Source organism: Triticum dicoccoides, chromosome 6B, assembly GCF_002162155.2.
Source record: "Triticum dicoccoides isolate Atlit2015 ecotype Zavitan chromosome 6B, WEW_v2.0, whole genome shotgun sequence".
NCBI lineage: Eukaryota > Viridiplantae > Streptophyta > Magnoliopsida > Poales > Poaceae > Triticum > Triticum dicoccoides.
This window is the reverse complement of record NC_041391.1, coordinates 600,633,686-600,657,980: the sequence shown is the minus strand read 5'-3', so window position 1 is coordinate 600,657,980 and position 24,295 is coordinate 600,633,686. Positions and strand designations below refer to the sequence as shown.

The 24,295-nt window shown below is 46.4% G+C and overlaps 1 protein-coding gene and 1 long non-coding RNA gene across 4 annotated transcripts; both read left to right on the top strand.

Annotated features, from left to right (window-relative positions):
- Nucleotides 1-268: 268 nt before the first annotated feature.
- Nucleotides 269-4,729, top strand: LOC119324200. The gene is made up of 7 exons (XM_037597962.1): nt 269-409; nt 502-699; nt 902-1,264; nt 3,101-3,185; nt 3,283-3,545; nt 3,703-4,107; nt 4,240-4,729. Exons 3-7 carry the CDS (start codon nt 905-907, stop codon nt 4,243-4,245), a joined length of 1,119 nt encoding a protein of 372 aa, XP_037453859.1. The 5' UTR covers nt 269-409; nt 502-699; nt 902-904; the 3' UTR covers nt 4,246-4,729.
- A 15,525-nt stretch (nt 4,730-20,254) lies between these two features.
- On the top strand, nt 20,255-24,002 carry LOC119325823. Of its 3 annotated transcripts, none has more exons than XR_005157707.1 (3): nt 20,255-20,812; nt 21,229-23,552; nt 23,765-24,002. It is a non-coding gene; the product is annotated as an uncharacterized LOC119325823 (long non-coding RNA). The 3 variants fall into 3 exon arrangements; XR_005157706.1 differs by having other exon boundaries at nt 21,181-23,552; XR_005157705.1 differs by having other exon boundaries at nt 20,255-23,552.
- The last annotated feature ends 293 nt before the right edge of the window (nt 24,003-24,295 follow it).

The following is a 24,295-nucleotide window of genomic DNA, read 5'->3' as shown; positions in this document are numbered from 1 at the left end:
CTAAAGTGAAAAAAAGAAAAACCAGAAAGGAAAACCGGAAACCGAAAATCACGGGAGAAGTCGTGCGCGCGTCAAGTATCGCGCGCGGAACGCATCGAAAAAGTCTCAGAAACACTCCGCGCGTGACACTTGACGCGCGGGGAGCGCTCCCCGAATAATCGTTGCCGGGAGCGCTCCTCAATTAGTGATTTCGAGGGACTCCCCCCGCAGAACGCGGCGAATAGGAAGGAGCTCTCCTGAACAAAGGCCTAGACTGTTGTCTCGATAGCGGTAACTAGGCCCGTTCCAGCCCAAGCCGGCGGGGGAAACGGCATTGTCCCTTCTTTCGCATTGTCGCCCGCCGCCACCAGCCCGCGGTCGCGCAACCATTCTCCCACTCCGGCGAGGTCCGGAGGCGGCGGCGCGACAGGTACGGCAAAAAGTGCTCCGCGCTCCATTTCCTCCTCCCCGTCCCCGATGATCCCTTGCTGATCTTATCATCTCTCCTCTTTGTCGTGCTAGGGTTTCGCCGACTGCCGCGGGATCCAGCGGCCATCGCTGCCCCGGAATAGGCTGGAATTCGTCAAGCCCCTCGCCAAATCCGCACGTCGCCAGAAAGTAGCTCCAAGTCGGAACCTGTTAACGCCGCCGCTGCCTTCTATTCCTGGTGTCCTCGCTTGACTCCTTGGCATCTGTTGCTGCCGCTGCAGCTGCTTGAAGGTAATTCACCCCCTCCGTCCTCTTGCTTGTACAGGACGCTTAGTTTTACATTTTCATATGGTGTGTGATTGGACTTGCTTAATTTTAATATGGTTTTTCTCATCACAATACTGCATTTCATGAATGAGTTTAGATAGAAAAATTAACAATTACCACTTCCACATTCTATTTGTTTACTGAAACAATCATCCACGTGTTTTAGGAGATGTCTCCACGAAGCAGGAAAACAGCATTCAAGCAATCTAAGTTTGCTCCAGTTGGTTGCTTGAGAACATATTGCTGGTACAAAGAAGTTAGAAGAGCGCAACGCGCGGTGGACAAAACATTGTATGCATTGATGAAAGTGTTCGATGGAATGGAAAGGCAAGTAGACTATCAGTCCCGTGACCCAGATATTGTAGAATGGGAGAAGGTTGCACCATTTGGAGGCAGGGTGTTCAGGGGAGACAGGAGCTCTCAGGACTACACAGAATCTTGGACCTGCTTGTGTACTGCAGAAAATGGACCCTCAAGGCGTCGATTATTTGACATCCCTGCGCTTCAATGCCGTTCCTGTGGTAGAGAGGTAACTTTCTTTCCCAAGCATCCTCATTTTTCTTTTCTCGAACACACATAAGAGCTTCGTATCATTTCATTAAGAAGAAAGGAAAACGTAGAAGGAAGAGGAAGAAAGTTGTTTATAGATCGTGTCTGAATTTTGTTGTCAGGTTTAGCGTATAGATGATCCAGTCAGTACCACTTCGAGAGAAATTTTCGTAACCAGCATTCCAGCAATGTATAGCTCCGTGCTGCTAAGAGTACCTGTTCCGTTCGATCAATTAGTTCCCTAGCATTAATCACTGCTCATCTCCTGTAAGGAATTATTGTACTAATTCACATGCCCTTTTGGCTATTTAGTTGAATTCATGACTTTGTGTTTCTCCAATGCGTTTGAACATATGATAGTTACAAGTAGTAAATGATGTATAGCTTTACCCAAATGATAAGTGCCACACGTGTGGCACGAAGTAACACCGCCCTGACATTTTTATAACTAAAATTGCTATCTGAATAAAAACAAACCCCCCAACAACTGAAACTTGCCATCCAAACAGAAAGTTGCCATGCTTCACAACTAAAGCTGCCATCAAAAAACGTCAGGGCGGAATTGCTTTGTGCCACACGTGTGGCACTTATCAGAGTCCTAGCTTTATCATCTACATAGGTGTTCTGGGCATCTATTCTTGAAGTGACGCACAGAAGTATAATCATGAGTCCTGTCTTGTGTTGCATATGGCTATGGATAACATATCCTCCTATGAGCATTTGCATACTAGTTATAACAATATGCTGTCTTCTTTGATTACTTAAAGAGTCATGGAAACTGAAATATAGCTTTAAGATAATTTGGAGTCGATGTGCTGCTTGACTTGCAGGCCTGGTAAGCGGCAGGCGACGAATATTTCTTTGATAAGCAAGGAACGTTTCTTTTGTGGTCTGACTGAAACTACACAGTGCCATATTGACGTACATTTACATTTGGTTCTATGGAACCTTCGCTGATCAAGGCTTCATTTTTCATTTTTCATTTTTCATGTACATTTACATTTCACTTATGTTAACCCCAGCATCAGCAAGCACGTTTACATTATAACTACTTTATCTTGCTTTTATTTATTTTCTTTATGCGTTATCTCCTTGATAGAGTAGATAAGGTAGAGAAGAGTATGCTTCTTTGTTTTCAGATAAACAATGCCCCTCACCCCAACACCCACAAAACACACCCAAAGACACGCCAAGAAAGACGAAAAAATAATGCGTGGCTTGCCCCACACAGAAAAGGTTAGGCGACCAACTCATAGGACTGAGTTACGCGTTCAGGGTGAATGACCTTAAGATCAACTCATGGAGCCCTGCTGCTCCAGCCATTCACCAGAGGGCACTCTCATTTGCCACAGCTTGCAGGACCACCATGACGCACGGGTTTGCCCGATTGCAGACACAATCATTTCGGTGCTTCCAAATCTCCCATGCGACCAATATAATAAGGCAATTTAGCCCTTTTCTTAACTCCTTAGGGCCCCCTTAACTGCACTGCACCACCAACTACCGAAGCAGACTGCGGTGGTTTGCGACATGAAGGAAGCCAAACCCAACCTCAGAAGGACCATGATCCAAACTTAACAAGCAAAAATGCATGAGACAAGAATGTGTTAGATCGATTCCTTGGCTTTGTCACATAAGGGGCGGGCTGCAGGATGAGACAATTCTTGCTTGGCGGCGATCCGGGGAAGGGACGGGAGCCATCCTTTCAAGTTTTTATCTTGATGTTGTTTCTTACTCTTAATTTAACTAGCATACATGTTTAGTTCTTCATATCAGGGATTTATTTCACTAATAATGTGTTTTTATATCTAACTAGGCTGAATTGGATTTTGATTTTGTGTACGATGACACACTGCTCAATGGTAATCCCGCAATTAGGATGATAAGGAACCAAATTGGTGGTTAGTGTCGCTGATTCTGTTCTTATTTCTATTTTGCTTTTCTAGTGTGTGAATATAAGATTTCTTATAGTTATGTGCATTTTAATTTGCTGTGCAGGACATTGTGCTTCCTATGCTTGGACAGCTGGAGCTGAAATTGATCAAACGATTGAGGTTTCGTTGGAGGGGCAAATGGATGTCAAACTAAAGCCTCTTATTGCTCAGGATCTTGTAAAGAGACATGAGAGATTTAGAAAAAGGATATGTCGAGCCAAAGGTAGATTGAAGCACTTCAATTTTGAAGTTTCTGATGATGTGTTTAACATGGATGCATTGAAATTGGTGGGTGCTTTGGTAAAAGTTTATGGAATAAAACAAGAGGTAATAGAATTATTTTTTCTTTTCTTTTCTTTTTATTTTTTTACCCTGATTTTTATTCATTTACTTTGGTGACTCGTTTTGTGTCTGTAGCATATTTGATATGTTCTTAAAAATCTTGCATCACCAACTTTTGGAAATGTTTTCATGTTTTCATCAGGGTACTAAGAAAAGACACGAGATTGGGAAAAGACACAAGATTGATGGTTGCACAGTGCTTGACAAGAACAATTTTGCTGAAATCTGTACAGCCATTGCAGATGGCCCTGTTATTGCTACTTTCAGGCCTGGCAAGGACTGCAACGATTTAGTATGTGGGCAGGTGTACAAAGCCGCTGATACTGAAAAGTTTCTCGCTGGGAATTATGAGGATTTGCACCATGCGGTTGTTCTGGTGGGGGCTGGAAGAATTAAAAGAAAGAAATATTTCCATTTCTTAAATTCTTGGGGAGAAAAATTTTGCATGAAAGTTTCGGCAAATGGGATTATTTTCCGTGGAGGAATTGGTATGATCAGAGCTAAAGATCTTAGTAGTGACCCTATACACCTTAGGAGGAGAGCAAAGGTATCAGATTGCAAACAATGAATCGTGAATATACTTATGTTGATTGATAATCTCTATAAGATCCTAGTCGTAGTATATTGTTTCTTAATCTTCAGTGATAATTATCTGATGTTGTTTATCTTTTTCTTGCAGATTTAGGCTTCTTTCTAATGTCTTGTGTTGTGAAGAAATAGAAGGAGATTCACTCATTTCTTGCTCTAGGAATCAGATGCTGGACATTATAACCAAGTGACAGTTATGCTCTTTCAAGAATTCACAAGCACTGGATGGCCATCGAGAAGTAATGGAATTAGGCTGAAATGAGTAGCTATGGAGTCTGTTTTCCATTAGCACCTACTCCCTCCTTTCCAAATTACTCGTCTCTAAAATGGATGTATCTAGAACAAAAATACATCTAGATACATCCATATGTGCGACAAGTAATTCGGAACGGAGGGAGTACTACTTAATTTGTTTGTCCAATTCTTGAGTGCAAGCTTGGTTTTCATTTTTACTGAGCCTCATTTTCAAAATTTCCATCGTGAGATCTCCATCCTGCTATTTTCAACACATTACCCCTCTGTTTTGAATTGCTTGAGGATACTATTTAATTTAGGAAAACAAGAATTGACATGATTTTCTACTGATGGACTTTTCGTTTTATACTTTTAGAAATTCTTAATATATCCTCTCAAGAACCCATTTTGGTTCTCAGTCAATTTACAATTTTTAATTACTATTGGAGCATGGCGATGCTACAACAACTGCTTCAACTTGTGTACATACATGTAGATGCTGCACTAAAAATGATACAGGGGTGGACACACACACCAATGGAGTGTTAATTTTGGTCAAATCCCTAAAGAGTTCTTGTGACCACTGATGAATTCATCTTAAAGCCAGTTTCAACCTGAAAGTGAAGTTGGACTGGTTAGCAGAATGGTGACAATAGTCAAAACTTATTATATCATCATTGTCATCACATAATCTGGGTTGCCGTTTGCAAGAATTCTGGTATTTATTCTGGGCAAACGGGACCATGGCTGTTCAGTCAAATCGTGGTTTTTGCCTGGCGTGATTCTATGGTTATCAGCTCTTAGGTCGGTAGTAATTTTACTTGGGGAACTTTGAGCCGGTCGTTCGCGCAGATGGCCATGGGCCCACGTGTGCTGCGCACTCGCCACATATACTCCCCACGTGTCACCGCGCCCTTCCTTATCCATTGTCGTTGACCAGGCCACTAAGCCCACACTTTCCTCTTATCTCCTCATCTCCTCTACAAAGCAAGGTGCATCCATGGCCACCGCTCGACACAGCTACCCACAACCACGTGAGATGCTGCTTTTTTTTACTGGCGTTTTTCGTTGTGAATCTTGTGTTGCGGGGCGCGGGGGTCGCCCACGGCAGCTGGCCGGAGCTGAGGGAGCTTCGAGCGCGAGGCTACAGTACTGCAATCCCATTGTTAGAGTCTGGACCAAAATAGAGCCTTCCCGTGCGTTTGGATTTTCAACCGTTGGATTGGCTGTCCAAAACGATCCTGGCCATCGGATGTTCAGATGGAGCGATCTGGACCGTCGGATCTCAGACGAAACGATATGGACCGTCGGATCGAGGCTGGCATGCCACCGCCTATAAATTTGGTGGCCCGCCAAGGGCACTTCCATCATTTCGCCTGGTGGCGTATAAGTGCAGCAAGCCAACCTAGCCGCCACCTCCCGCACGCGCGCACCCCGCTCGCTCCTTCCCTCCCGTAACCCTACCTCCTCCTCTCCTCTGCGCCGTCGCCGCCCGTCCTCCTCCCCTCACATCGCGCCCGCACGGCCCTGTTACGCCGGAGTCCGTCGGCCCCTTCCCTCGCGTCGCCGCTCTCCTCCCTCCTTTCCCTCGCGCAGCCACCGCCCGTCTTCCCCTTGCGCAGCCACGACTCTACTCCTCATCCAACCCTCCCGCGGCCAGAGCTGTGATGTCCCTAGCAGCAGCTAGAGAATCACAGGATTGAAATAGGAAATGGCAAAGGGATTGACCGAGAACGAAGGAGCTGGAGCAGCTCAGTTCATTCATTAATTCGATAATTTACCCAAAAGGCTACAGGGAGTTTATATCCACACGCTTACAGCCGGTCTGTCCGGTCAACACACGCAACACAAAACCAACGCACGCCTACCTTTCGGTCACGGTCCCAGCCGTGTCTGGGACTTGCCTGTCAGACACACACGCAGTTGGTGGGGGTGTGACAATCGCCCCCCCCCCCTTGAGTTGGAGGCTCATCCCAGATTGCAGCATTAGGAAAATGATTCTTGAGTACATAGAAATCTTCCCAGGTAGCACATTCCACTGGAAGAGATGACCACTGAACCAAAATTTGCACAGTTGCAGCATTACCTTTCTTGACCATAGGGCGATCCAAAATTGCTTCTGGCTGCGGGGCATTTTCTTGTAGTGTGTCTGGAGCTGGTAAAGTAGTGAAGACAGGAGTATACTTTGTTGGAAATATGCCCTAGAGGCAATAATAAAAGAGTTATTATTATATTTCTTTGTTCATGATAATTGTCTTTTATTCATGCTATAAATGTATTATCCGGAAATCGTAATACACGTGTGAATACACAGACCATAACATGCCCCTAGTGAGCCTCTAGTTGTCTAGCTCGTTGGTCAACAGATAGTCATGGTTTCCTGACTATGGACATTAGATGTCATTGACAACGGGATCACATCATTAGGAGAATGATGTGATGGACAAGACCCAATCCTAAGCATAGCACAAGATCGTGTAGTTCGTTTTGCTAGAGCTTTTTCAATGTTAAGTATCTCTTCCTTAGACCATGAGATCGTGTAACTCCCGGATACCGTAAGAGTGCTTTGGGTGTACCAAACGTCATAACATAACTGGGTGACTATAAAGGTGCACTACAGGTATCTCCAAAAGTGTGTGTTGGGTTGACACGGATCGAGACTGGGATTTGTCACTCCGTATGACGGAGAGGTATCTCTAGGCCCACTCGGTAATGCATCATCATAATGAGCTCAAAGTGACCAAGTGTTTGGTCACGGGATCATGCATTACGGTACGAGTAAAGTGACTTGCCGGTAACGAGACTGAACGAGGTATTGGGATACCGACGATCGAGTCTCGGGCATGTAACGTACCGATTGACAAAGGGAATTGTATACGGGGTTGTTCGAATCCTCGACATCGTGGTTCATCCGATGAGATCATCGAGGAGCATGTGGGAGCCAACATGGGTATCCAGATCCCGCTGTTGGTTATTGCCCGAGAGTCGTCTCGGTCATGTCTACGTGTCTCCCGAACCCGTAGGGTCTACACACTTAAGGTTCGGTGACGCTAGGGTTGTATGAATATGAGTATGCAGCATACCAAATGTTGTTCGGAGTCCCAGATGAGATCCCGGACGTCACGAGGAGTTCCGGAATGGTCCGGAGGTGAAGAATTATATATAGGAAGTGATATTTCGGCCATCGGGAAAGTTTCGGGGTCGCCTGGTATTGTACCGGGACCACCGAAAGGGTCCCGGGGGTCCACCGGGTGGGGCCACCCATCCCGGAGGGCCCCAAGGGCTGAAGTGGGGAGGGGAACCAGCCCATAGTGGGCTGGTGCGCCCACCTTGGCCCACCCCCTGCGCCTAGGGTTGAAACCCTAGGGTGGGGGGGCGCCCCACTTGCCTTGGGGGGTACTCCACCCCCTTGGCCGCCGCCCCCCTTGGGAGATTTGATCTCCCAGGGCCGCCCCCCCTGGGGGCCTATATAAAGGGAGGGGGGAGGGGGCAGCCGCACCCTGAAGTTCTGGCGCCTCCCTCCCCCTGCTACACCTCTTCCTCCTCCGTCACGTGTTTGGCGAAGCCCTGCCGGAGTGCTGCTGTTCCACCACCACCACGCCGTTGTGCTGCTGCTAGAGCCATCATCATCAACCTCTCCTTTCCCCTTGCTGGATCAAGAAGGAGGAGACGTCATCCGCTCCGTACGTGTGTTGAACGCGGAGGTGCCGTCCGTTCGGCGCTAGGATCTCCGGTGATAGGATCACGACGAGAACGACTACTTCAACCCCGTTCTTTTGAACGCTTCCGCTCGCGATCTACAAAGTGGTATGTAGATGCATCTCCCATGACTCGTTGCTTATATGAACTCATAGATGGATCTTGGTGAAACCGTAGGAAAATTTTTAATTTTCTGCAACGTTCCCCAACAGTGGCATCATGAGCTAGGTCTATGCGTAGTTCTCTATTGCACGAGTAGAACACAATTTTGTTGTGGGCGTAGATCTTGTCAACTTGCTTGCCGCTACTAGTCTTATCTTGCTTCAGCGGTATTGTGGGATGAAGCGGCCCGGACCAACCTTACACGTACGCTTACGTGAGACCGGTTCCACCGACTGACATGCACTAGTTGCATAAGGTGGCTGGCGTGTGTCTGTCTCTCCCACTTTAGTTGGAGTGGATTCGATGAAAAGGGTCCTTATGAAGGGTAAATAGAAGTTGAAAAAATCACGTTGTGGTTATTCGTAGGTAAGAAAACGTTCTTGCTAGAACCCAATTGCAGCCACGTAAAAGATGCAACAACAATTAGAGGACGTCTAACTTGTTTTTGCAGCAATTGTCATGTGATGTGATATGGCCAGAAGTTGTGATGAATGATGAATGACATATTGTGATGTATGAGATCATGTTCTTGTAATAGGAATCACGACTTGCATGTCGATGAGTATGACAACCGGCAGGAGCCATAGGAGTTGTCTTTATTTTTTGTATGACCTGCGTGTCATTGAAGAACGCCATGTAAATTACTTTACTTTATTGCTAAACGCGTTAGCCATAGAAGTAGAAGTAGTTGTTGGCGTGACAACTTCATGAAGACACAATGATGGAGATCATGGTGTCATGCCGGTGACGAAGATGATCATGGAGCCTCGAAGATGGAGATCGAAGGAGCTATATGATATTGGCCATATCATGTCACTACTATATAATTGCATGTGATGTTTATTATGTTTTATGCATCTTGTTTACTTAGAATGGCGGTAGTAAATAAGATGATCCCTTATAATAATTTCAAGAAAGTGTTCCCCCTAACTGTGCACCGTTGCTAAAGTTCATCGTTTCGAAGCACCACGTGATGATTGGGTGTGATAGATCCTTACGTTCACATACAACGGGTGTAAGACAGATTTACACATGCAGAACACTTAGGGTTAACTTGACGAGCCTAGCATGTACAGACATGGCCTCGGAACACAGAGACCGAAAGGTCGAACACGAGTCGTATGGAAGATACGATCAACATGGAGATGTTCACCGACGATGACTAGTCCGTCTCACGTGATGATCGGACACGGCCTAGTCGACTCGGATCGTGTAACACTTAGATGACTAGAGGGATGTCTAATCTGAGTGGGAGTTCATTATAATAATTTGATAAGATGAACTTAATTATCATGAACTTAGTCTAAAACCTTTGCAAATATGTCTTGTAGATCAAATGGCCGCCGCTCATGTCAACATGAACTTCAACGCGTTCCTAGAGAAAACCAAGCTGAAAGATGATGGCAGCAACTATACGGACTGGGTCCGGAACCTGAGGATCATCCTCATAGCTGCCAGGAAACAATATGTCCTAGAAGGACCGCTAGGTGATGCACCCGTCCCAGAGAACCAAGACATTATGAATGCTTGGCAGTCTCGCGCTGATGATTACTCCCTCGTTCAGTGCGGCATGCTTTACAGCTTAGAACTGGGGCTCCAAAAGCGTTTTGAGCAACACGGAGCATATGAGATGTTCGAGGAGCTGAAACTAGTTTTCCAAGCTCATGCCCGGGTCGAGAGATATGAAGTCTCCGACAAGTTCTATAGTTGTAAGATGGAGGAAAATAGTTCTGTTAGTGAGCATATACTCAAAATGTCTGGGTTGCACAACCGCCTGTCCCAGCTGGACATTAACCTCCCGGATGAGGCGGTCATTGACAGAATCCTTCAGTCGCTCCCACCAAGCTACAAGAGCTTTGTGATGAACTACAATATGCAGGGGATGGTGAAGACCATCCCTGAAGTATTTTCAGTGCTGAAGTCAGCAGAGGTTGAAATCAAGAAAGAACATCAAGTGTTGATGGTCAATAAGACCACTAAGTTCAAGAAGGGAAAGGGTAAGAAGAACTTCAAGAAGGACGGCAAAGATGTTGCCGCGCCCGGTAAGCCAGTTGCCGGGAAGAAGTCAAAGAATGGACCCAAGCCTGAAACTGAGTGCTTTTATTGCAAGGGGAAGGGTCACTGGAAGCGGAACTGCCCCAAATACTTAGCGGACAAGAAGGCCGGCAACACTAAAGGTATATTTGATATACATGTAATTGATGTGTACCTTACCAGTACTCGTAGTAACTCCTGGGTATTTGATACCGGTGCCGTTGCTCACATTTGTAACTCACAGCAGGAGCTGCGGAATAAGCGGAGACTGGCGAAGGACGAGGTGACGATGCGCGTCGGGAATGGTTCCAAGGTCGATGTGATCGCCGTCGGCACGCTACCTCTACATTTACCTATGGGATTAGTTTTAAACCTCAATAATTGTTATTTAGTGCCCAGTTTGAGCATGAACATTGTATCTGGATCTCGTTTAATACGAGATGGCTACTCATTTAAATCCGAGAATAATGGTTGTTCTATTTATATGAGAGATATGTTTTATGGTCATGCCCCGATGGTCAATGGTTTATTCTTAATGAATCTCGAACGTAATGTTACACATATTCATAGCGTGAATACCAAAAGATGTAAAGTTGATAACAATAGTCCCACATACTTGTGGCACTGCCGCCTTGGTCACATTGGTGTCAAGCGCATGAAGAAGCTCCATGCTGATGGACTTTTAGAGTCTCTCGATTATGAATCATTTGACACATGCGAACCATGCCTCATGGGCAAAATGACCAAGACCCCGTTCTCCGGAACAATGGAGCGAGCAACCAACTTGTTGGAAATCATACATACTGATGTGTGCGGTCCAATGAGCGTTGAGGCTCGCGGAGGATATCGTTATGTTCTCACTCTCACTGATGACTTGAGTAGATATGGGTATGTCTACTTGATGAAACACAAGTCTGAGACCTTTGAAAAGTTCAAGGAATTTCAGAATGAAGTAGAGAATCAACGTGATCGAAAGATAAAATTCTTACGATCGGATCATGGAGGAGAATATTTAAGTCACGAATTTGGTACACACTTAAGAAAATGTGGAACCGTTTCACAACTCACGCCGCCTGGAACACCTCAGCGTAACGGTGTGTCCGAACGTCGTAATCGCACTCTATTGGATATGGTGCTATCTATGATGTCTCTTACCGATTTACCGGTATCATTTTGGGGATACGCTCTAGAGACAGCTACATTCACTTTAAATAGGGCACCGTCTAAATCCGTTGAGACGACACCGTATGAATTATGGTTTGGGAAGAAACCTAAGCTGTCGTTTCTAAAAGTTTGGGGATGCGATGCTTATGTCAAGAAACTTCAACCTGAAAAGCTCGAACCCAAGTCGGAAAAATGCGTCTTCATAGGATACCCTAAAGAAACCATTGGGTATACCTTCTACTTAAGATCCGAGGGCAAGATCTTTGTTGCCAAGAACGGATCCTTTCTGGAAAAAGAGTTTCTCTCGAAAGAAGTAAGTGGGAGGAAAGTAGAACTCGATGAAGTACTACCTCTTGAACGGGATAGTAGTGCAGCTCAGGAAAATGTTCCTGTGATGCCTACACCAACTAAAGAGGAAAATAATGATGATGATCAAGGTACTTCGGATCAAGTTGCTACTAAACTTCGTAGGTCCACAAGGACACGTTCCGCACCAGAGTGGTACGGCAACCCTGTCCTGGAAATCATGTTGTTGGACAACGGTGAACCTTCGAACTATGAAGAAGCAATGGCGGGCCCAGATTCCAACAAATGGCTTGAAGCCATGAAATCCGAGATAGAATCCATGTATGAAAACAAAGTATGGACTTTGACAGACTTGCCCGATGAACGGCGAGCGATAGAAAACAAATGGATCTTTAAGAAGAAGACGAACGCGGATGGTAATATTACCGTCTATAAAGCTCGACTTGTCGCTAAGGGTTATTGACAAGTTCAAGGGATTGACTACGACGAGACATTCTCTCCCGTAGCGAAGCTGAAGTCCGTCCGAATCATGTTAGCAATTGTCGCATACTATGATTATGAGATATGGCAGATGGACGGCAAAACGGCATTCCTTAACGGACATCTTAAGGAAGAACTGTATATGATGCAGCCGGAAGGTTTTGTCAATCCTAAGAACGCTAACAAAGTATGCAAGCTCCAGCGATCCATTTATGGGCTGGTGCAAGCATCTCGGAGTTGGAACATTTGCTTTGATGAGATGATCAAAGCATTTGGATTTATGCAGAATTATGGAGAAGCCTGCGTTTACAAGAAAGTGAGTGGGAGCTCTGTAGCATTTCTCATATTATATGTAGATGACATACTTTTGATGGGAAATGATATAGAACTTTTGGACAGCATTAAGGCCTACTTGAATAAGTGTTTTTCAATGAAGGACCTTGGAGAAGCTGCTTATATATTAGGCATCAATATCTATAGAGATAGATCGAGACGCCTCATAGGTCTTTCACAAACCACATACCTTGATAAGATTTTGAAGAAGTTCAAAATGGATCAGTCCAAGAAGGGGTTCTTGCCTGTATTGCAAGGTGTGAGATTGAGCTCGGCTCAATGCCCGACCACGGCAAAAGATAAAGAAGAGATGAGTGTCATCCCCTATGCTTCAGCCATAGGATCTATTATGTATGCCATGCTGTGTACCATACCTGATGTAAACCTTGCCGTAAGTTTGGTAGGAAGGTACCAAAGTAATCCCGGCAAGGAACACTAGACAGCGGTCAAGAATATCCTAAAGTACCTAAAAAGGACGAAGGACATGTTTCTCATTTATGGAGGTGACGAAGAGCTCGTCCTAAAGGGTTACGTCGACGCTAGCTTCGACACAGATCTGGATGACTCTAAGTCACAAACCGGATACGTGTATATGTTGAATGGTGGAGCAGTAAGCTGGTGCAGCTGCAAGCAGAGCGTCGTGGCGGGATCTACATGTGAAGCGGAGTACATGGCAGCCTCGGAGGCAGCGCATGAAGCAATTTGGGTGAAGGAGTTCATCACCGACCTAGGAGTCATACCCAATGCGTCGGGGCCGATCAAACTCTTCTGTGACAACACTGGAGCTATTGCCCTTGCCAAGGAGCCCATGTTTCACAAGAAGACCAGGCACATCAAGCGTCGTTTCAACTCCATCCGTGAAAATGTTCAAGATGGTGACATAGATATTTGCAAAGTACACACGGATCTGAATGTCGCAGATCCGTTGACTAAACCTCTCTCGCGAGCAAAACATGATCAACACCAGAACTCTATGGGTGTTCGATTCATCACAATGTAACTAGATTATTGACTCTAGTGCAAGTGAGAGACTGTTGGGAATATGCCCTAGAGGCAATAGTAAAAGGGTTATTATTATATTTATTTGTTCATGATAATTGTCTTTTATTCATGCTATAACTGTATTATCCGGAAATCGTAATACACGTGTGAATACACAAACCATAACATGTCCCTAGTGAGCCTCTAGTTGACTAGCTCGTTGGTCAACAGATAGTCATGGTTTCCTGACTATGGACATTAGATGTCATTGACAAGGGGATCACATCATTAGGAGAATGATGTGATGGACAAGACCCAATCCTAAGCATAGCACAAGATCGTGTAGTTTGTTTTGCTAGAGCTTTTTCAATGTCAAGTATCTCTTCCTTAGACCATGAGATCGTGTAACTCCCGGATACCGTAAGAGTGCTTTGGGTGTACCAAACGTCACAACGTAACTGGGTGACTATAAAGGTGCACTACAGGTATCTCCAAAAGTGTCTGTTGGGTTGACACGGATCGAGACTGGGATTTGTCACTCCGTATGACGGAGAGGTATCTCTGGGCCCACTCGGTAATGCATCATCATAATGAGCTCAAAGTGACCAAGTGTTTGGTCACGGGATCATGCATTACGGTACGAGTAAAGTGACTTGCCAGTAACGAGACTGAACGAGGTATTGGGATACCGATGATCGAGTCTCGGGCATGTAACGTACCGATTGAAAAAGGGAATTGTATACGGGGTTGTTCGAATCCTCGACATCGTGGTTCATCCGATGAGATCATCGAGGAGCATGTGGGAGCCAACATGGGTATCCAGATCCCGCTGTTGGTTATTGCCCGAGAGCCGTCTCGGTCATGTCTATGTGTCTCCCGAACCCGTAGGGTCTACACACTTAAGGTTCGGTGACGCTAGGGTTGTATGAATATGAGTATGCAGCATACTGAATGTTGTTCGGAGTCCCGTATGAGATCCCGGACGTCACGAGGAGTTCCGGAATGGTCCGGAGGTGAAGAATTATATATAGGAAGTGATATTTCGGCCATCGGGAAAGTTTTGGGGTCGCCCGGTATTGTACCGGGACCACGAAAAGGGTCCCGGGGGTCCACCGGGTGGGGCCACCCATCTCGGAGGGCCCCAAGGGCTGAAGTGGGGAGGGGAACCAGCCCATAGTGGGCTGGTGCGCCCCCCTTGGCCCACCCCCTGCGCCTAGGGTTGAAACCCTAGGGTGGGGGGGGGGGGCGCCCCACTTGCCTTGGGGGGTACTCCACCCCCTTGGCCGCCGCCCCCCTTGGGAGATTGGATCTCCCAGGGCCGGCGCCCCCCCTGGGGGCCTATATAAAGGGAGGGGGGAGGGGGCAGCCGCACCCTGAAGTTCTGGCGCCTCCCTCCCCCTGCTACACCTCTTCCTCCTCCGTCACGTGCTTGGCGAAGCCCTGCCGGAGTGCTGCTGTTCCACCACCACCACGCCGTTGTGCTGCTGCTGGAGCCATCATCATCAACCTCTCCTTTCCCCTTGCTGGATCAAGAAGGAGGAGACGTCATCCGCTCCGTACGTGTGTCGAACGCGGAGGTGCCGTCCGTTCGGCGCTAGGATCTCCAGTGATAGGATCACGACGAGAACGACTACTTCAACCCCGTTCTTTTGAACGCTTCCGCTCGTGATCTACAAAGTGGTATGTAGATGCATCTCCCATGACTCGTTGCTTAGATGAACTCATAGATGGATCTTGGTGAAACCGTAGGAAATTTTTTAATTTTCTGCAACGTTCCCCAACATACTTTGCCAAGAAGGGTTTCAGCTGTGACACATGAAACATAGGGTGAATGGCACTAGCTGCAGGCATCTCCAATTTGTAGGCGACCTCACCTATTCGTTCCAGCACATTGAACGGGCCAAAAATTTTGAAAGCCAGCTTTGGGTAAGGTCAATTTGCTACTGAAGACTGTGCATAGGGTTGTAGTTTCAAGAAAACAGGGTCACCAACAGAGAATGACCGGTCTGTGCGACCCCGATCAGCATAAGACTTCATCCTGTTTTGTGCTTTGAGCAAATTTTCTTTGAGCATGTTAGTAACTTGTTGGCGCTCAGCAGCAACATTATGAGCAGCGGAAGCTTGATCCACAGATTGGTGAGGCAGTGCACCAAAATTGGGATCCATTCCATACAACGCCTTGAAAGGGGAGCATTTGATGGAAGCATGGTGGGAGGAATTATACCAGAATTCGGCCATTGGAAGCCATTGGCGCCATTTTCCTGGGGAATCATGAACAGCACAACGCAAGTACTGCTCCAAACATTGGTTGACGCGTTCACTCTGCCCATCAGTGGCTGGATGATTAGCAGTACTGTAATTGAGCTTGGGGCCCACAGCCTAAATTAGTGCTCTCCAAAAATTACTTGTGAAAATAGGATCTCGATCAGAGACTATTGTTTCTGGAACGCCATGCAATTTCACCACTTGATCAAGAAAAAGCTTTGCCACGGAGGGAGCGGTATAAGGGTGTCGGAGAGGCATGAAGTGTGCATATTTAGTCAAACGGTCCACCACTACCAGTATGACATTCATGCCCTCCGACATAGGCAAGCCCTCTATAAAGTCCATGGTGATGTCATTCCATGGCTTGGTGGGAATAGGAAGAGGTTGTAATGTTCCAGCAGGGTGACATCGTTCACTCTTTGCTTTCTGGCATGTGGGGCATTGCTTCACGAAATCCTCCACTGCCATTTTGAGTCCAGGCCAAAAGAATACCTTACGTACCCGCTGATAGGTGGCATGAATGCCGGAATGCCCCCCCACTGGGCTATCATGCAAAGCACTGAGAAGCTTTGTTTGCAAGGACAACAGGTTGCCAATGTACAACCGCCCATTGTAGCGAATCAAGCCCTTGTCCAACGAATATCCACGTGCATCCGGGTTCTTCACGGCTAGCTGAGCAAGTAACTCGGTGGCTTCAGAGTCCATATCATAAGAACTCAAGATTTCTTGTGCCCATTCAGGTTGACAAATTGACAGGGCATTCATCTGTAGTAAGTGACCCACTCTGGATAAAGAGTCAGCAGTATTGTTCTCGCTGCCCTTGCGATACTTTATCGAGAATTGCAAGCCCAACAACTTTGACATTGCCTTTTTCTGTAGTTCAGTAGTGAGGTGTTGATCCGTAAGGGAGCACAAACTCTGATGATCCGTGAGTATAGTAAAGGGTCCCCGCTGGAGGTAAGCACGCCACTTGTCAATTGCCATAATTACAGCCATGAACTCCTTTTCATAAATTGACAATTTACTATTTTGTATTCCCAATGCTTTACTCATATAGGCCACTGGATGCCCTTCTTGTGCCAATACAGCCCCCAACACCCGTATCACAAGCATCGGTCTCCATAACAAATGGCAGTTTAAAATGAGGTAACGCCAGTACCGGAGTGTTAGCCATGGCATCCTTCAACAATTTAAAAGCCACCGTAGCTTGGTCCGTCCAGATGAACCCTTTTTTGGTTAGAAGATTCGTGAGAGGCTTGGCTATGATGCCATAGTTCTTCACGAACTTTCTGTAGTAACCGGTTAACCCCAAAAAACCTCGCAGCTCGATTGTGTTGGTCGGGATGGGCCATTTGACCATGACCGCTGTTTTTTCTGGATCGGTGGCCACTCCCTTATGAGATATAATATGTCCAAGATACTCTATACTATTTGTGGCAAAAGAACATTTTGTCATCTTGGCATACAATTTATGTCCCCGCAGAATAGCTAGCACCAGCCGCAAATGTTGAAGATGTGTGTCCAGATTAGGGCTGTACACTAGGATATCATCTAGGAAGACAATGACAAACTTCCGAATATAGATGGCAAAAACTGAATTCATTAGGCACTGAAACGTGGCCGGAGCATTTGTTAAACCAAAAGGCATCACCCTAAATTGGTAGTGGCCATGATGGGTTTTGAAAGTTGTCTTGGGTTCATCCTCCTCCAACATCCGGATCTGGTGATATCCCGCACGCAAGTCCAATTTTGAGAAAAATTTAGTACCTCCCAACTCATCCATTAGTTCATCTGCAATTGGCATTGGGAACTTATTTTTGATAGTCACTTCATTTAAATTGCGGTAATCTACACAGAAGCGCCAAGTGTTGTCTTTCTTTTTTACCAGCAACACCGGGGATGCAAAAGGACTAAAACTAAGTTTGATTAGTCCTGCATTGAGCATTTCCTTGACCTGCCTCTCAATCTCATCCTTCTGCAATGGAGAGTAGCGGTATGGCCTAGAATTCACAGGTGGTGCATCTTTCTGCAGAGTAATTGCATGATCAAAATCCCTATGAGGCGGTAAGGTTTTTGGCTCTTGGAACACATAATCAAATTCATCTAGCAATTTCAACACATCAGGAGAATTAGATCCTGTCACTTGGTCTGTTAGAGCAGGCTCAATCAGTGCCAGCGCCCATACATTGTTACCAGCTAAAGATTTCCGAAGCTGGTCAATTTCCATGACCTGTAATTGTTGTTGTTTTTCAGTGAGAATACCCTGCAAATGCACTTCCTTGTCACCGTACGGGAAGGAAATGTGCTTGTTACGCCAGTGACAAGTCATGGGACTAAAACTGTCCAACCAGTCCATCCCCAACACAGCATCATAAGCGCCCAAGTCCAGAATTCGCATGTTGTGACAGAAAGTTGCCCCTTGACATCACCATGTGAGTTGTGGAACTGCTGTGGTGGAGTATATACAAGAGCCATCAGCAAGTCGCACGGCAATACTTTTGGCTTCTTGGACAGGGAGTTGTGCCCGATGCACAAAATCTGAGTTGACAAAACTGCCAGTGCTACCGGAGTCGACAAGGATTAGCATGACCTTGTTACCCACCAATGTTTGGAGACGCAAAGTGTTCACGTCCTCTGTACCAGCCAAGGCGTGTCTGGAAAGCATCGAACATGCTTGGTCTGTAGTTGGTTCCTCCAGCAGCTCCAGAGCATGCACGGTGTCGTCAGAAAAGACTTCCCCAAATTCACCCAATTCAATCATCATGAGTTGAGCTCCTGGTTTACACTTGTGCTCTTTAGTGTATTTGTCTCCACAGCAAAAACAGAGGCCATTGGCCTTACGGAAATCCCGCAATTGACGTTCCCGAGCATAATCATCTGTATTTTTTCGGCCTCCGTCTGTTCGAACAACAACACCGGTACCCTGAGGGGCCACATAAGTCACCGCAGTGGTAGGGTGTTTGATGGAAGCTGTCGGTCATGTACGAGGACGCTGGTGATCATGCTCTTCCTCCTGTATGTGTGCCAATGCCGCAGTCCTGGTAACACTAGCTGGGTAGTGTAATCTGTCTGCAGCACGAAGCTCATCACGTAGGCCATGAATAAAATGAGACACAAACCATTTGGAGGGTAGTGCGGCATCAGTAGATAACAAGTGATACATGCAGTTTTCAAAAGACCTCTTGTATTCACCTACTGTGCCTGTTTGCCTAAGTTGCAGCAACGTCGACATCTGCCCATCATACTCATCAGACCCAAATTCAGCAACCACTGCCGTGATGAAAGAATCCCAATTAATCTGGCGATGAGTGCGCTTGTAGGCTTGCAACCATAGAGCAGCATGATCCTCAAAATACAGTGTAGCAGTGCCAATCCAATGTCGGACAGGAACATTGTACATCTCAAAATAGGTATAGCAAATATCAATCCAGAGCAGAGGAAACTGCCCTCTGAAGACTGGAAATGCGTGTTTGGGCGGCTTCAGGTGAAATCCCTCGCGGCGCTCATGGCAGTCATCGTCATCGCCCCGGACACGGCGGCGCTCGTAGTGGTCGCCGGTGTCGCGGCGGCGCTCGTAGTGGTCGCCGGCGTCGCGGCGGCGCTCGTAGTGGTCGCCGGCGTCACGACGGTCCTCGCATCGCCCGCGTGGAAGCGGCTCGCCGCAAGGTACAGACCGCAGGTTGTACGGCTCGTCGGCGTGACCCTGGAGGTGACCCTCGGGGTTGTCCGCGTCGGGTACCGACGCGCGCAGCTGGGGGGCGCCGTTGCCTCCGCCGTCGAGCTGATTTTGGGCGGGCTCGCGGGGAGGAACAGCCGGGGAGCGCGCTCGCTTGACCTCCTCCAAATCCGAGCGAAGCTCACGGAGCTCGGCCGTCACCGGAGCGAGCTTCTCGTCAAGCGCTTTGGTAAAGAATTCCTGCAGGCCTTGTTCGGTTACACCCCTCCACAAGAGGATTGGAGGGGATTTGAGGAGGTTTTGACTTGCAGGGGATTAAATCCACTTCAATCCCTGCCAAACCCCCTTTCTGCATCTCCTCCATCTCAAGCAAGATGAATTTGGTCTGGGCATTTGGGATTGGTGGTGTACGCGGCGCCGTTGTGTGGAGTAGAACGACCTAGTCTGATACCAATTGTGATGTCCCTAGCAGCAGCTAGAGAATCACAGGATTGAAATAGGAAATGACAAAGGGATTGACCGAGAACGAAGGAGCTGGAGTAGCTCAATTCATTCATTAATTCGATAATTTACCCAAAAGGGTATAGGGAGTTTATATCCACACGCTCACAGCCGGTCTGTCCGGTCAACACACGCAACACAAAACCGACGCACGCCTACCTTTCCGTCACGGTCCCAGCCGTGTCTGGGACCTGCCTGTCAGACACACACGCAGTTGGTGGGGGTGTGACAAGAGCGCACTCCACGCCGCCGCCATTTCCTTCGTCCAGCCGGCTGCCGCCTTCGCCAATTCCTTCTCCCCTTCCGTCCTCCTCCTCCCGCATACCCCCGTTAGTATCCCTAGCAATGGATGAGGAGGCTGAGCCACCGCCGCCGCCGGCCATGGCCTTCCTCTCCTCTTCCTTGGTCGCATCTTCCTCATCTAGGCAGTTAGAGCGGATGGCATGGCGGGGCGCGCGGCAGTGCGGAGAGGCAGAAGCCACCGTCTCTGCCGGTCGACGAAGGAGAAACGGCCGCAGCCGAGGAGGACGGCCATGGAGGGAAGGGCGCAGCCTCAATCCGGATGAGGGGAGCAGCGGCCGCACCCCTCTTCTTCCCGAGCAGCGGCCGGCGGCCTCGGCTTGGAGCTTCGCCCTCTTATTCGCGCGCGGTGCAGCGGCGACCTGAGGGCGAGTTCGAGGCACAGTGGTGGTTCCAGCACACGACGCAGGGGGGGTGGTGCGGCGGTGCTTCCTTGCCTCATCCGTCCGGCGCCAGATGCACGCCCGACATTGCCATGGAGGCTCCGACCCCGACGCACCCTCCTGGTTCCTGGTTGCATCTCCCCCTAGTGAGCTCCTCCTTTCCTCAGTTCCTCCTAATTAATTTTCATTCTGCAATAGAGTTTGGGTGCCCGGGTCTCTTTTAACTTAATCCCCACAAATCCTCAGATTGCTATGTGCAAATTCTATTTTATCCATGCCTACACAGTGCACAACAGAACTCCTAGCAGGCTTGCAATCTCATGCGAAGGGAAGATGTGTTTCTCTGTGGCTAGCACCTGCTCGATCAAATGCCTAGCCATTTCAATCGTTTAATATAGGAAATACAACGCGCACTAAAACAGGAGGCCATTCTGTGCAACCTGTTCTCTTTAGTTCTAGGAATCCTATGGTAGAGGGTGGTGTAGTTCTAGAAATAACTTTCAGCCATTTGTAGTTTTTCAGGTTGTTGTGTGACAACTTTGCGGTGCGGGGCTGCGTGCAGATGGCGCTCAAGGCGGCCAACTCCGTCGTGGGGCTCACCGGCATGGACGTCATCCTCTACACGCTTTGGGTGCTCCGGGCCTGGTCCAAGCAGCACTCCGTCGTGGGGCTCGCTCAGTTGCTCACTACTGGATTTGCTGTTTTACCCCCCAATTTTTTGCTGCCGCTCCTCATTCCTCTGACCGAATTTGTGGCGAAATCTGTCGCTCGGCTAGCCGACGCACCCACCGCCGACCGAATTCCCACCGTACTGCCTGGGCAGCGTTGTCGCCGTTGTGCGTGGGGAAACTAGCACTGTGCCAAGGTCAAGTGCACCGAGCTCATCCATTGTGGTTTAGATCAGCTTTTGCCTTTCCTTGAATGCTCTTGTTCATATTTATGCATGTTTCCTGATTCCCCTTTTCTCATCTGTGATGTGATGCTCATACGAAAAGGAAGAGTAAGAAGAAATCTATGAAAGATGATAAATTGGCAATAGAAGAACATGTAGGTGTAGAAGATGGTTGATGCTAGCAATTGGACTCTTATCTCAGAGTAAATTAGCTTCAGATATCAGAATAGTACACTGGTTCAGAAATCAGAATAACTACTATCTGGGTGCAACTTGCTGGCAGGGCAGTTAAATTAGATATCTTATTTTTCATTGTATCTTGCTTCTTACTTTTACAAATTAGTGTTCAAGACAACCTTCTGTTGTTTCATTCCAGCAAGTTAGCTTACAGCCGAAGATAGTTTATCCAATCCAAATGGTGTAGGTCGAACAAAACTTATGGCTGGGGTAAAAATATTTGTGGTGATCAGCATCTTCCTCTCGCTTCTCTGTTAAGATGTCGACGCGGCGCTATGCACCGGATGATTTATACTACTACCATGTTTTTTATGTTGGGTCTGAGAAACTAGAGAATTCATGCCTCTTTGCCATGCCAAGAGTATTCTAGGGATTTCTTATGAATATACTGTATGTAATATGTGATGGCTATTTTGATTAAGAGATCAATTTTTAAGCAGGTTTAGCTACACTCTTCTCAGCCTGGAAACCATCATGTGCTTGCTGACCTGCTCGGGCCACATCGCCGCTGAAACTGCAAACAACCCCTGACTGTCTTTTGTATACTTGGAAGCGTCTCATACTAGGAGTTGCGTTAGCCTATTTAAGAGTGCTTACATGGCAGCTGCTGCTGGTTTAACAAAATTCCTCAAAGCCTTTTGCGTTGTCACATAAAGACCAAACCTTGTGTGCTTTTTTCCCAGATATATCCATTTCAAAAATATAAATGATATTTCAAAAAGAGGGTCATATCTCTAGCAGTTAAGTTTTGAACTGGAACTGTTGACTCCTAATAATAGTTTGCTGAAACCTTAAGTCCCAGTTATGTTCTTGGAGCTATGTGACCTTAGATGTACTGTGTCTTGGTGTTATGGACTATTTTGCCTTAACCTGCCATGTATGTAGCACGTGATCTTTGTATTCTTGCTTGTGATACTGGAAGCTGCCATCGCTGCCGATGTATTTCTGAATAGCTACTGGGAGGAGGTAAGGAGCACTTCAGCTGCTATATACTTGCTATTTCTGTGTGTATTTTAGAACCAAAATAAGGTCTCTTTTGTCGCCAAACTTTTTGCTGGAATGGAAGTCGTCTTAAGAACAAAATGAAATTATGACTGGTCGAACCTGAGAAAGTTTACTTCTAAAATATATCAATATGTCGTCTTAAGAACAAAATGAAATTATGTCTGCTCCAACCTGAGAAAGTTTCTTTCTAAAATATGTCCATATGTAGTTTGCATAGTATGGCCTTTTCTTTTCACGTAGTATGAGAAATACATGCAGTGCTCTACTTAAGATATTCTCTTCAAAATGACATCTCTAAAATTACTTGATCGCAGATCATTATTGAGACATGTTTGTTGCATATTTTTCCTTTTTATTTTTCACCCTTGCATCGAGTGGTTTATTTATCAGGTCTGTTTTATGTTATTTTCTCTGTTCCAATATAAATATTCATTTTAAAGGTTTGCTTCCTGGTGTTCTAATTTGGGATTTCTTGCCCTACTTTTGGCAGTACCTCCATCAAAATTAGGAAGACGTTTTACTAATGTTGTGTTTTTTGGGCCATGCTTGTGGATATACTCACTCCGTGCCTTTTAGAGATTCCATGCAATTTAATTTCAGTGATGTCTCATCCTTCTCATTTGCTGTCCAGTTTTTTCTTAGAGCAATGGTCTTATGATTCTGTTTGTATCTAATGCCATTTTCTATGTTTTTCTTTCTTATTTTCAGGACAAATCCCACCAGACTTGGCTCTAATTGAAGTTATCATAAGAGTAAGTAATCAGCACTTGTTGTTCTGTTTTCTGATTCTATTGGGAAAGCTCAATATTTGCAGTGTAAGATCAAACTTTTGCTCGCAGAATATTGAATGTGTGCTAAAAAGTATGTAGATTTACTCATGAGGGCAGAATCCTGTGAATTTCTTTTGAATCGATTGCTCAATTAGGAATAATACATGATAGACATTTTATTTTATAACACGCAGGGTGAGCCAGATGGCATGGCGTTCAAACAAAGCCATATTTTTTATTTAGTCTACTATATAATGTACTGCTATCACTATATGGCATAGAAGAACCATAAAAATCTGTTATCCTGGACTGCCAGTGGCTTGCTTTTGGTGTATCAGTGTATTTTTGAACTGGATGAAGAAAACCTATCACCATATGTAATCGACTTGGTACTAAGGTACCATTTTCTATGAGATGCATGTATTCTGCTTGCTCCTATCTCTTTCATTACAAAATATCAAATGTTGGATCAACCTGAGACAGACAGCGCGCCCCAAAGTAGTATTACATTGTCGTGGCTATGTCACCGATGCATAATTTTATATATGTGTGCTCGAACATAGGGCTGGACAGGGCAAACTCCCTATATTGGATACAATTTCATGCTTTCATACATTAAAATGGTCTATTCTTGGCAACTATTCTTGCAACAATATGTACTTTGTTTACTTGAGCCATGCAGCGCGTGCCAATGCGTGTTTTAGATTGATAAACACAACTGCATT

What these genes read in the sequence shown, in the direction of transcription:
- LOC119324200 (XM_037597962.1), top strand. Translation starts at nt 905, where the DNA reads ATGTCTCCACGAAGCAGGAAAACAGCATTCAAGCAATCTAAGTTTGCT. An exon ending in GATAAGGAACCAAATTGGTG is followed by an intron (nt 3,186 to 3,282) that starts GTTAGTGTCGCT and finishes TTTGCTGTGCAG; the next exon opens with GACATTGTGCTTCCTATGCT. An exon ending in TTTATGGAATAAAACAAGAG is followed by an intron (nt 3,546 to 3,702) that starts GTAATAGAATTA and finishes TGTTTTCATCAG; the next exon opens with GGTACTAAGAAAAGACACGA.